The sequence below is a fragment of the Hylobates moloch genome, unplaced genomic scaffold (assembly GCF_009828535.3).
Source record: "Hylobates moloch isolate HMO894 unplaced genomic scaffold, HMol_V3 SCAFFOLD_4, whole genome shotgun sequence".
Taxonomy (NCBI): Eukaryota; Metazoa; Chordata; class Mammalia; order Primates; family Hylobatidae; genus Hylobates; species Hylobates moloch.
This window is the reverse complement of record NW_026652279.1, coordinates 131,058,125-131,072,695: the sequence shown is the minus strand read 5'-3', so window position 1 is coordinate 131,072,695 and position 14,571 is coordinate 131,058,125. Positions and strand designations below refer to the sequence as shown.

The 14,571-nt window shown below is 32.8% G+C and overlaps 1 protein-coding gene across 1 annotated transcript in view; it reads left to right on the top strand.

Annotated features, from left to right (window-relative positions):
* KLHL1 (kelch like family member 1) overlaps positions 1–14,571 on the top strand; it is a 402,603-nt gene that overhangs the window by 160,183 nt on the left and 227,849 nt on the right. Inside the window, exon 3 of the mRNA XM_032151000.2 lies at positions 9,317–9,513. Within this exon, the coding sequence (XP_032006891.1) occupies positions 9,317–9,513 (197 nt within the window). The remainder of the gene's footprint in view (positions 1–9,316; positions 9,514–14,571) is intronic.

Sequence of the window (14,571 nt, the reverse complement as noted above, 5' to 3'; positions counted from 1 at the left end):
CCAGCTATTCCACCGTCATGGAGATAGAGTACAACTCCCCCCTCCGTAAGTGTAGGCTGTGCATACGGACTTTCTTCCAGAGAGTACAGTATGTAAAGGTACTAAAGAATAACATTACAGTGGAGAAACCTGACATACACTACCTCTGCAAGTGATGAAGATGACTATCACCAGTGATAAGTCATGTTGATAATGTTTCTTAAATAGCATGTGATGAGACAGAAACTTTATTCATAACCCTAGCCTAATAATAATCAGCAAAATATCAATTGAAGAACATTTTGTGAAATATTAAATTAGTACTCCTCAAACCTGTCAAAGTCATTAAAAAAAGGAAAGTCTGAAAACTTCCACAGCCAAGAGTTGCCTAAAGAGACAGAATGAGTAAATGAGATGTACTATTCTGAATGGGATCCTGGAACAGTAAAAGGACATTAGGTAAGCAAAGAAAAGGAATCTAAGGGATGTGAAGGAAGTACACATTTTAGTTAATAATAATGTAACAATATTCATTAATATAACACATATATCATACAAATGTAAGATTTAATAATGGGGGAAACAGTTATATGTTATATGGAAAATCGCTGTACTAGCTTTGCAATTTTCTGTAAATCTAGAAGTATTTTCATATAAAACTATATTTTTAAAATACCTATGAGTTACTAAAAATGTCAATTTTAAGGTTTGAATTTCTAGAGTGACATTGATACTGTTTCTTCTTCAATTTAACAGAATGATGACAGATAAAATTTAATTCACTTTGTGAATTTTATAGGCAGTTTTTGCACTTTTCTGGTAGAATGTACATTTCTAAAACAATACCTTTGAAAATATACATTTTCAATATAACAGATTTTGTAGATGAAATATGGATACTCTGTGCATTTGTTAATAGGGGACGATGTGTCTAATAAGAAATAGAACCACATTGATAGATATTCTTCTATAAACTTCACTTTTTCCTTCCCATTCTATTTTACATATTTTATGTCAATGCAGTATAAATTCAAGTATCTTGTAGAAAAACAGAGTTTAAGTCTACTCATACATATTTGGAAGATTTAGTGGCCTTAGCATTTACTTAAGATGTTCTTGTAGATAAATGTAGCACACCTTATTGGAACTCTATTTAAAAAGTATTCCCCATTTAGTCCCCCAGTTGAATCAGAGGAGGGTGACTCCAATTTTATAAGCAGTTTATAGGATCAAAACCAATTATTTGTATTTCACCCCTTTCATGATGATTGAGTTAGGCATGATTATGTGACACAATTTTTGCCAAGGCAGCATGGAGAAAAATTTCTGGGGATTCTTTGGTAAAAGTTTCTTCACTGATGTAAGAGATAGATACATAAAGAAATAGTTCCTCTTCTGCTACGTGCTTTCCTGTCTGAATCTGAAACCTGAAACTATGGCAACTATGAGAGAAATTGAGGAAGTCACTTGAGGAGATGCCTGTTTCCTGATGATGTGTTGACCCTCTCAATTAATTAACTCTGGAGACCAAGTTCCTCTGGACTTGCTAATAGAGATTATAAACATTTCATTTTTATTTGAAAACAATCTCTAAAAGTTGGCTTTTATTAGAAACAACGACTTCTTACATATATCAAGTTTAATATGGCTATCATGTATTTTTAAGCCAGTTTTCTATGGCATCTAACTAAAAACATGTAGGTTTTCCCTTTTAGTAAGCTTATTTGAGAACAGTTATGCCTTGAAATCAACTGTGAATGAAAATGTAGAATTACTTTTCTTTCCATTAGCAGTTTTCATGCTTTTTTAAAAGTGAACTTTTAAGTCAAATACTTGGCTACTTTTTGCCTTTTTACATCTAGGTCTGGCCGAGCAATGGCTAGGTTATAGATATAAAGAAATACAGCATGCATGAGGTAGCTTAATTTGTGTGCATTGAAGCTTGACACTGGCTAATATTCCATTTGTGCCTTCTGACTTTAACAAATAGATTCTTTCATTGGATATAGTCCAAGTTTTAGAAAATAAAATATTAAAACTCTTTGAAAAAAACAATGGTTATAATACTTAACCTATAAAGCTAACAATAAATAAAAATATTATTCTACATATATCTTGTGAAAATTCTTTCTTTTTTCTTTTTTGGGGAAATAATTGAGAGATGCTCTGAAAAAATCTGTCTGAATTATTATGAAGTGTATTATTATCAGGGGTTTGAATTTAGACTGAGTAAATATGTTTCAAGAAAATGTCTTAAAAACCCTGTAAGTTATTACATTGACATACTGCCTCTGAATCTTTTTTCAAGTGTTTATCTGGGAAGGTAAAAATACACACGCATATAAAGAAATGTAGTAATATACTTTTCCAATATAAATGGTCAATTATACACCATTTGCCTGAACACCCAAGCCAAACTATGTGGAATCCTCTGAGATTTTATTCCTCACTGTCCATATCCAATATTCACTTTATCACTCAGAGTCCCAGAAGAAAACAAATGAAACACTGAAAGAGCTTAAAGGAAGAGAGTATAATAGAGATATCAACAGGGTTCAGAATGTTCACAAGGGGTGATGGAAACACACAAGAATTAGCTACAGTGACAGAGTAGGAAGATCACACACACACACACACACACACACACACACACAATTTTGTATGGCAGGCTCAAGTTTTTAAGATTATATTAAGAATATGCTTTTCATATGATATGTTGGTGCAAAAGTAATTGCAATTTTCCCGTTGAAAGTAATGACAAAACTCATAATTACTTTTGTACCAACCTAATAATAGCATATGTGACTTGTCATGACTATAATCACGTTTTATATATTGCAAACATTCAGAAGAATTATTGGCCAGGCATAGTAGCTCATGCCTGTAAATCACAACAACTTGAGAGGCCAGAGCAAGAGGATGGCTTGAGGCCAGGAGTTCTAGACTAGCCTGGGCCACATAGCAACACCTAATTGCTACAAAAATAAAAATAAATAGCCGAACCTAGTGGTGCATGCCTGTAATCTCACCTACTTGGGAGGCTGAGGCAAGAGGATAACTTGAGCCCAGGAGTTCAAGGATGCAGTGAGCTAGGATCATGCCACTGCCCTTCAGCCCGGATGACAGAATAAGACCTTGTCTCAAAAAGAAAAAAAAGAACAAAGAAGAAAAAAAATCACACAATCCTCAATGTAAATTATAATATCGTATATTTGTTTGATTTTTCTTTGCATTTAAGCACTCAGAAAATGTTTCTATCTACTTGTCAACTCAAATCATTTATTAAACATACTTTGAAAATACAGTTGAGTATTCTTTTTTAAAGCTTTATTGATGAATAATCGAGATATAATAAACTGCACATATACAAAGTGTATAATTTGATCAGTTTGGCATATGTATATACTCACCACAAAGTAATGAATATATCTATAGTCATCAAATGTTTTCTCATGTCCTTTTGCAATCTATCTTGTCATCGTTCCTTATCCCCACCTAGTACATAAACATCAGTGATCTGACTCCTTACATACCAGGTTTTTTTGGGATTTTCAAGCATTTTGAAGTTAATCATAGAGTTTGTGTTTATTTTCTGTCTGGTTTCTTTCACTCAGCCTAATTATTTTGCACTCAACATAAGTAACCATGATATTTCATAATCAATAATTATTTTATTTTTATTATTATGAAGTATTCCATTGAATAAGCATACTCTAATTTTGTTTATCCAATTACCTGTCAAGTAACATTTTAGTTCTTTATAGTTCTTGGCCATTGCAAAATAAATTTTCTGCAAACATTCATGTACAGACTTTGTATCAGCATATTCTTCCTTTACTCTTGAGCAAATATCTGGGAGCAGAATGGCTGAGTCATAGGAGAGAGAAAACTGCAAAATTGTTTTCTAAAGTAGTTGTACCATTTCACATTTCCACAAGTAGTTCTAATAGAGGTGTTATGGCATGTCATTGTGTTTGTAATGGGCATTTTCTGAAGCACTGATAATATTGAGCATTTTTTGTTCATATATTTTCTTCTGTGGGATGTCTGTATAAATCATTTGCCCAGTTTTTTAAAAATTTAGTTTGAAAATTCTTTATATATTCTGTATATGATATTTTATCAGATATGATTTACAAACTTTTTTCCTGGTTTATGGTTCATCTTTTTATTCCTTTTATAATATTTCTTACAGTGGCTTTTTTTTTCTTTCTTTCTTTTAACTAGAGGCAGGGTCTCATTCTGTCACTCAGGCTGGAGTGCAGTGGCATGATCTTAGCTCAGTCTTGCAGGGAATTATATGAAGTCTAGTTTCTCAATTTGTTCTTCGAGAAATTATGTTTTTGATATTTTATCAAATTTTAATTAACAAAGTTTGCTTATAGAAGTTTTATAGCTGCCGGGCGCAGTGGCTCACTCATGTAATCCCAGCACTTTGGGAGGCCGAGACAGGTGGTTCATGAGATCAGGAGTTTGAGACCAGCCTGGCCAACATGGTGAAACCCCCATCTGTTCTAAACATACAAAAAATTAGCTGGGCGTGGTGATGGGTGCCTGTAATCCCAGCTACCTGGGAGGCTGAGGCAGGAGAATCACTTGAACCCAGGAGGTGGAGGTTGCAGTGATCAGAGATGGTGCCACTGCACTCCAGCCTGGGCGACAGAGTGAGACTCTATCTCAAAAAAAAAAAAAAAAAAAAAGTTTTATAGTTTGAATTTAGATTTGTGATCCATTTTGAGTAAATTTTGTATATCATTTGGGGTATGCATCAAATACAAGTTTTTGTACACATATCTGACTCATTCAAAGACAATCTTTTCTCAAATGACTTACTTTTGTGCCTTTGCATAAACTTTGTAATCAGTCTTAAAATCAGGTAGTGCTCTTATTCTCACTTTGTTATTTTTCAAAATTGTTTCGATTATTGTAGGTCCGTTGTATTTCCATATGAATTTTATAATCAGTTTTGCAATTTTCACAGAAAGTCTACTGGGATTCTAAATGTTATTGTAGTACATCTATAGATTAATTTGGTGTGAAATGAAATCTTAGCAATATTGATCTTTGAGCTTCTGAGCACAGCATATCTCTACGTTCCCCTACCATCTCAGGACTTCTGATTAGAATGCTATGTTGAGTGATCCCCAATACTAAAGCCCCATTCGATGATGAACTGGGATACTTCACAAGACTCAGCATGTAGTTTTACAAATGGCTATGAATTGTTACGGCAAAATAATACATAACACAATCAGAAAAGGTAAACTACTCATGGGGTGAAGCCCAAATGAAACCGGGTACAGATTTCCAAGGGTTCCCTTCCAGTGAAGTCTCACTGAACATACTTAATTTTACTTTCCATGAGTTGTGACAAAGTGTGTGAAATGTTAACCAAGGAAGCTCACTAGAGATTCAGTGCCTGGAGTTTTATTAGGTGTTGATCGCGTAGGCCTCTATCTAACACAGACCAAAATTTCAGACTCCCAGAAGGGAAAAAAGGTTTTCCTCATATACCATATTGTTTGTAGAGTTTAGGCACAGTGAGTCAATTTTATCAGTTAATGATGAGAATCCTCTTGAAATCTAAGTTCTCAGATACCAGCTGGAACAAACCTTGAAAGCAGGCCTTTCAGAGGATGGTAGTAGTTCAGGTCTGCTGTGCTTATTCTTTTCTGCATAAATTATATTGAGAGAAATAGTTAATTAGATTACAGGATGTCACCCTCCCAATATTCTAAAATCACAGTAAAATGAAGTCAATAGAAACCGTGCCATCAGCATGTAGGTTTTCCATCTGATTTTCTCTCAAGATCTATGCTAAGAAGCATGCAACCGTCTTCTTGACAACTTTACTGAACAATTTAGGTAAAATTCCTCTGAAGTTTTAAGTCAAAACAATATGTTGAAGATATATATGAATAAAATGTATCATAATCAGTTTAAAATTAATAACAGATTTTAATGTGTTCGTATTATTTTCTCTATTTTAACTTTATTTTTATAACAGCAGGTATACATTTCAAAAAGAAACAAAAATTGGTATACAAATATAGGTTTCTTTAACCTATAGAATACTTATTTCTCATGCTTGCTATGGTATTTCACAAACCTTAAGATATATATCAATAGTACTGATGTAATCAGTCTTAAATTCATTCAAATCCATATTTTAATATATAATAAACATATTTTCATATTACTCTAATCACTGTATTTTCCAACCTGTTTCCTGCAGTGTATCTGCTCTTCTTTTTCCTTCATCAACTCACTTTTATGCTTGGAGGCATGCTTTAGATTTCTTTACTGTCTTGCTTTCAGTGAAAGTCATAAATAAAATAAAATAATCTTTTTTATCTATTAACCATGTTGTCATATTTGAAAGCAAAGGTACCTATCATCCAACAAATTCTTCTTTAATTATAAAAAAATTAAATGAAGAAATCTGTCAGATACTTCCTAAAACATTGTATGACACTTAAAGCCACCAAAAATGGGACACACTGACATCATGAGCCTTTTGATCATGATGGAGCAGGGTACAAGATCACCTATATGGTGTCCTTGCAAAAAAAAAAAAAAATTCACCATCATCTAACAAAGGGGAAATAATATAAGTCCAAAAGGAAGAATTCTGCAAAACAACTAGTATGGATTCTTCACCAACATAAATTTATAGATGAAAAATGGCAGGAGAACAGTTCTAGATAAAAGGAATCTAAAGGAACACCACAAGTAAATGTAACATATAATCCTTGATGAGATCTTGAATTAAAAAATCAAAGAAAGCTACACAGCAAACTATTTGAACATTTGGGAAAGTGTATGTCATAGCAAATATATCAATTTCATGTATGATAATTATATTGCCACTCCACTGGAGAATACCTTTGTTCTTAGATGATACATGCTGAAGCATTTAGGGGTGACATGTGATGGCTGAAAGTAGCTCTCAAGTAATTTTGCAGCTACAACATAAATACACACATACACATACATACAGCAAAATGTTAACACTGGGTGAAGCCAGATGAAGGGTATATGGGTAGGTTTTGCAAATTATTATAGGTTTAAAAAATTTCAGAAACCAAAATTTGATATGAAATAATAGTTATTATGCATAAAGGACTTTCTTAATAAATATTCTGTCCAAAAGTTTTGAAAGTAGATAACTTTTTTATTATGTCATAAAACCATGATGAAAAGGAGAAATCTAAGAAAAAATGGTAGTAACACCACAAAGTTAAAAAATATACACAAACTGGCAATAATATACTTTTAAATTTCAATTAAAGAACAGCATAATTAGAGTTAGATAAAATTACATTTTTCCTAAAGTCTTACATTCAAATTTCAAATTTAGTGAAACCTGCCTTCCAAGTTCACAAATAAACTAAGATATTCTTTATTTGTAGGCTCTAAAGGCTGCCATTGATTATTAAAAGCTGCAATGTATGCTTTACTCAGGCAAAAAATATGTATATAAATGAAAATATAAATGAAACAATTCAAACTTTAGTCAAATTTAGAAGATTCAGAAAAATGAATAAAATAGGATATTATTTTCTCAGGTTTAAAATTCTTAAGATTTTCCTTTTAGAATAGTTTCAGTAAGATGGGCACCAACTCTTCTTTGAATGTCTGATAGAATTGAGCTTTGACTCCCTCTGGTTCTGGAATTTTGGGGGAGTTTTTTTAATTACTCTTTCAATCTAGGTAGTTGATATTGATCTGTTCAGAGTTTTTATTTCTTTCTGATTTAATCTAGGATGATTATATATTTCCAGGGATTTATTCATCTCTAGATTTTCTAGTTTGTGCACATAAGGTGTTCATAGCAGCCTTGAATGATCCTTTGTGTTTTTGTAGTATCAGTTGTAATGTCTCCTATTTCATTTCTAATTGAGTTTATTTGAATCTTCTCTCTACTTTTCTTGGTTAATCTCACTAATGATCTAACAATTTCGTTTATCTTTTCAAAGAACCAGCTTATTGGTTCATTTATCTTTTGGATTGCTTTTGTTTATTTGTTTTAATTTCATTTAGTTCTGCTCTGATCTTTGTTATTTATTTTCTTCTGCTGGGTTTCGGATTGGTTTGTTCTTGTTTCTCTAGTTCCTTGAGGTGTGACCCTAGATTCTCTATTTGCGCTCTTTCAGACTTTTTGATATAGGCATTTATTGCTATAAACTTTCCTCTTAGCATCACTTTTGCTGTATACCACAGGTTTTGATAAGTTGTGTCACTAGTATCATTCAGATCAAAGAATGTGTTAATTTCCACCTTGATTTCATTGTTGACGCTGAGATCATTCAAGAGCAGAGTATTAATTTCCATGCATTTGTATAGTTTTGAGGTTTCCTTTTGGAATTAATTTTGAGTTTTATTCCACTGTGGTCTGAGAGGATACTTGGTACAATTTTGATTTTCTTAAATTGATTGAAACTTCTTCCTGGTCTATCTCGGAGAATGTTCCCTGTGTTGATGAAAAGAACATATATTCTGCAGTTTAGGGGCAGAATGGTCTGTAAATATTTGTTAAATCCATTTGTTTTAGGGTATAGTTTAGGTTCACTGTTTCTTTGTTGACTTTCTGTCAACAAAGACCAATTATTCTTAGGTTTAGCCATTTAACTTAAGTCCAAATTTCTTGGAGGCTTTGTTCATTTAAAAAAATTTTTTTTTGCTTTGGATTCATCTGACTGGGTTAATTTGGAACTCAGAGCATAAATATATATTTTGGGCTAATTATTATTAAAATGAAATTAAAGACAGAGTAGGATTTGAAGAAATTAATAATCAAGACAAAATGCAAATATCATTAAAATCTCAATTTTTCTGTCAAAATTATACAATTTTAAACATGAGTACAGTGGGTTAAGTACAATACTACCAACCTGCAACACATGCATTTATAAATGTATATACATTTGTTAAATATCCACAAATAGATATTTTATATTCATATAAAAATATATACCTTGTCAGATACTTAGAGAATCTCTGCTCTCCTAATTTTGTAGGCATATATTCTGAACCTTATTTTTCTATTTTCCTTATTTCACAACCAAAGGAAGAACTATCATTTCTGCTGACGTGTATGCAGATATGTTGATTGAAACTGCGTTTGTATCTACTGAGCGAGTTTGAATATTAAATGAAATACGAAATGCAAAATTCTTAGAACAATTGGTGACGTTTACCCAGTTATATTTGTCTTGATTATCAATCTCAGTTTAGATCTGTTCTAGCAGATTGGCCTAATGTTTTGAGTAATATTATGATACATATTATTTCATGTTTTTAAAAGAGTTTCATAATTATCTTTGCTTATGTTTAGGCTGCTTGGAATTAAAAGAGGACACCATTGAGAACCTTCTTGCTGCAGCGTGCCTTCTTCAGCTTCCACAGGTGGTGGAAGTGTGCTGCCACTTCCTCATGAAGCTTTTACATCCATCTAACTGTTTAGGAATTCGAGCCTTCGCAGATGCTCAAGGATGCATTGAATTAATGAAGGTGGCCCACAGCTACACAATGGTAAGGAAACAATGTTTTAATAATGGAGACACACTCTGTGTTGTCAGAGGTAAAAATAATTACTGTCATGGCATTAGCAAGTTTTTTAAGTTTAAAATGAGTTTTCTATGCTTGGCACATTTTTTTGTTATGAACTATAGTGTACCATAATGTATTTTCTAATTTTAAAAAACACATTCTATACTGGATTTATTGTTCTTTTGTGGATTTATTTTTTTATTTCATTTTACGTTTATTGGTTTATTATAAAAGATATTGCAAAGGATACAGATGAAGAGATGTGTAGGGCAAGGTATGAGGAGAGGAGTGCATAAGTTCCAGGCCCTCCCTGGGCATGCCACCCTCCAGGAACCTCCACGTGTTGCATTCAGGAAGCTTCTTTATGGCTTTATGCACACTTAACAGGCAATACAGATATACATATTGATAGATATTAATAAAGTTATTTGAACTGATTTTCAAAATTGCCCCAGCCATATCTACCTTTGTACATTCACTTCCATAGCTGCCCTTTTATACATTTTTCTGCATCTTTTAAACCTCTCCATCACAGCATATTATATTTGGTGTGGCTATGCCGGTATGATTTTATGGAAAAAATTGAAGCCTATTTTATATTTTTCCCTTTCATTCCCTGTATGTGTGTGTGTGTGTGTGTGTGTGTGTGTGTGTGTGTGTGTGTCTGTATATATATATGGGTATATATATAGGTGTGTATATTTAACAGCTTTGTAGAGAATCTAAAAGCCATTTCAATTGTACAGTTTAAATTTGTGTACTTTATAGCATGGGATTTTAAAAATATTAATTCCATTCTAGGATAGAATAAACAGTTACAAGTCTCATACCCATCATATTACCTATCCTAGAAATAATCATTCTAAAAGCATTTAATAGAGTGAGTGCCTGGCATAGAGGCCCTATATCAATGCTACCCATTTTTACTGTGATATTATTATTCATACTATTAATGTCTTCATTGTTATTATTGAAACAACTAATAAAGTCTTATGGAAATTTTTCTCTCCAACTCAAAGAAAGAATTAAAACGAGATAAATATCGTTAAGCTTTATGGTTGCTATTTATTTCAAATTGAACACTTTTTCTTATTGCTAATGAGTCAACCACTTAAAAGTATTCCGATTGCCATTTTGAAACAGAGTTTCAAAATTATTTTCTTTTTCCTTTTTAATCCTTTAAGCAGATTACTAAATTAAATGAAAATATAGAAACAAAGGGAAGGAGATACACGATTTGTAATTCTATTGTCAACTCCTTCTTTAGAAATTTTCCATGACATACACGATGCTACCTTTGAAATTATATGAACCATAGCAAATCGAAGTAAACAAATAATTCATCAACCAAAATATCAAAGTCCAACTGCCACCATTTAATTAGGCACATTTCATTACCTTTAGGAGCTCCTGGCTTAACTAAGCCAAAGAACAATATGCCTCCATATCCAGAGGGACAATGGTCCCTTCTGGTCTAGTTGCAAATTATTAATTTAATAATGAAAATATTTTCCTTGCAGCTGCTTGGACTGTTCTGCAATTTATCACACAATAGTAACAAATTTTTTTCTTCAGAGACTTTAAAAGGTATGCTTCATAGGAAAATATATTTAAAACAGAAATACAGGAGATTTCTAAGGTACTCAACATTCTAAATGACTCTATATTAATTTATTTCTTAGACTGTGATATATAATATCTGCTGAAATTTAAATGATTTCAAATTATTTTGAAAATGTGACACTCTGGTATTCTATAGATGTTTATGGTAACTATTTTAGAGAAAAATTACTTACCAGTTGTCTTCCCACGTCTATATTGTCCCTTCAGTTCCAGCAGTTTAAAATGAGTGTTTTGCATCTGATAATGTGATTTCTCATCACATATTTGCCTCTGATCCTTGTCCAATCAGGCATATGTTCTCATCTAATCTACCCAATCTGTGCTTTGAAAGCAAACATATTGTGTTTTTTTTTCCCTCCTTAACTGCTTTAACAGCAAATCACTCCATTTTTTCTACTACATGTGGGATAGAATTAACTTCTCTCTTGACTGTAATTATTTGTCTGATTGCTTAATACATAAGTAACACTTTCAAAATTTTTAAATTTCTTGCCCAAAATCTTTAGATGTAAACTTGGTCTTCAAAGACCAAAGGTTTGGTCTACCCAGACCTTAATTTGCTACCTATATTTCTCTTCTTTATTATTTGTCATCTTTCCTTTGGAAATTTCACTTATGTATTTGGCTTCAGCTACTGAATTTGTGCAAATAATTCCAAAATCTTTTGGGAAGGTGACTCAGCTTGTCAATGAATCATGCAAAATACTGGAGAATTTTGATTGCAAGCTCAATAGCAGGTAGAAGTGTAAAATTAATTCTGAAACATTAATGTAAACTGTGTCTGCATGAATATAGAGACAGCACCAAAATAGCAGCACTGAAGGAAATAGTCTCACTGTACTCTCTTAGATTACATTATGAAATCTGTGCTTAATTCTGGATATAACATTTTAAAAGCAATAGAGAGTGGCAAACAGAAACAGATTAGAGTAACAACAATAGTAAATTTTATGTGATTGTGTAATATAAAGAAAAGTTGAAAAAATGGCTGCCTATGCCAGAATAAAATTAAGGCATGACAATAGCTGTCATATATTTGATAGAAAGGACTTGTGTTTAAAGCAGTGGTCTTTAAGTGTTTCTCATTATGTTTTTAAATTTATTTTACTAATGCAATTCTCTGTTCAAATTAAATATTATATCAAAGTATAGTTTTAGAATTGATCTGCTTTGGGTAAAGATGGACAGAAAGTCCAGAGTCGACTTCCATCTCCCGATCTTTCCTTCCCTACTGAGTTGTCAATTCCCACTGGTCATCATTGCTACTTCCCTCCAAAGTCAACTCTGCCTTTTGGAGGACACACGTGGAACATTTTTATCCAGTAATCCTTTCTCTAGATGGTTCTTGGTTAGATTTTGCCAATAAGAGGCATTCATGTAAGATATGAAAGCTGGAAGAGAAGCAGCAGCCATTATTCTCCACAGGCAGTTGCAGGAAGGTATGTAGGTAAATGGAAAAGTAAAATAACTTACAAGCGAGTGATCAAAGCCATTTACCCCACTGTTGTAGGCTGACACCATTGTTGGGAGGCCTCTGGAGGTCCTTGAGGAATGCAGTGTCTTTGCAGAGTGCTTTTGAGAAAATTCATGTTGAAATGAAGGTTGAAATCTTTAGTAGAAACTTCCCTGACCTTCATAGTTTTTTCAATGGCTATTTAAACTTTCAATTCTCTATTCATATCTTTTAAACTTAGAACACCCAGTGTTTTATTTTCTTAATTCAAAAAAAAATTAAAACATGCTTCAACATAGCATCATAGCATGTTCAATCTTTTTTTTTTTTTTTGAGACGGAGTCTCGCTCTGTCTGTCGCCTAGGCTGGAGTGCAGTGGCATAATCTCTGCTCACTGCAACCTCTGCCTCCCAGGTTCAGGCAATTCTCCTGACCCAGCCTCCCAACTAACTGGGACTACAGGCACCTGCCACCGCACCTGGCTAATTTTTGTATTTTTAGTAGAGACAGGGTTTCACCTTGTTGGTCAGACTGATCTCAAACTCCTGACCTTAGGTGATCCACCTGCCTTGGCTTCCCAAAGTGCTGGGATTACAGGCAGGAGCGATCACACTGGGCCTCCATATTCTGATATACATAGTCCTCCACACCTAGCTTCTAAGCTGCTACCCAGGCATTTTTCCTCAATGTTAGATGCAATTGCTCTCATTCCTGCTAAATATGTGTTGTATGGTTCCTTCACTCTTACTTAACTCAGATATTTCTCTTGTTGGAATCCATTATCAAATTTTGAATCATCTCTCCCTGTTTCTAGTTCAAGTTCTTTCATGCCCAAGAAATATCTTTAAACTTTTCATGGCATTACCTTTCACAATTGAAATCTTAGTATTCCTTTGTTTAGGATTGTGTGATATCATAAACTTTCTTATACAATTAATTATTTTTATTTCGTTGTGACCAGTCTTTACAAATATATTGCACATTTCTTTATAACAAGAGAAGAAGCATTCTCCATTGAATTTTTTTGTTCCATCAAAGTGTCTAGTATCTTGTAATACATTCTTCAATTCCCTGTTTCCCTTGGGTACTTTTGTAGAACTTTCTTTAATTTACGCATTCAACAAGACTGTAAGTGTGTGCCTTTGACATTTTTTAAATCACATTTTCTGCTATTATTTTCCCTGTTCATACAGTTCTAGCCACACTGACCTTCTTACTGTTTTTTTGACAACACTAAGAATAACTTCATTGTGGAGTTTTGTGCTTGTTCTTTCTTCCTTCTGATGGAAATACTCTTCTGCCAAATATTTATATCTGTTTCTTCTCTACCTCATTCAGATCTTTATCAAATGTTACTTCCATAGAGACCCATTCTCTGAAAACTCCTTATGATGTGCCAGTACTTTCAAAGCTCTCTATTCCCTTACACTCCTTTTTATTTTTTAGAGTCCTTATTTAGTTCCTGGCTTTATAATATATATTTGTTTTTGTTATTGTTGTTTTTGTTGTCTATCTGCTCGATTAATATAGTAGCTTCTTGATAACATAAAAAAACTTTCGTAACATAAGTGCCTAGATAAATCTCTGTATATACTATTAATTGCTGAATGCATAAATGAAGGTATAGTGAATATTGACTGCTATGTACCAAGCTCACTGGGTGCTACCAGTAGGTGGCACAGGGAATACAATGGTGAACAAAATAGAAATGATATTGCCCTTAGAGTCAAGGTTAATATATTGAATGAAAACAAATTATCATTATAAAGTATAACTATTTATGCCTATATATGTGTATGTGTATACTTTATAAGACTTTATGATGTTAATGATACTTTATAATGATAATGTGTATATATATACACATACACACACTCACACGGTAAATTTTACAAAGAAAAATTATAAGATGCAATGGTAACCCTCCCATAAACCAGAAAAAGACTCTTTAAATAAATGATGTT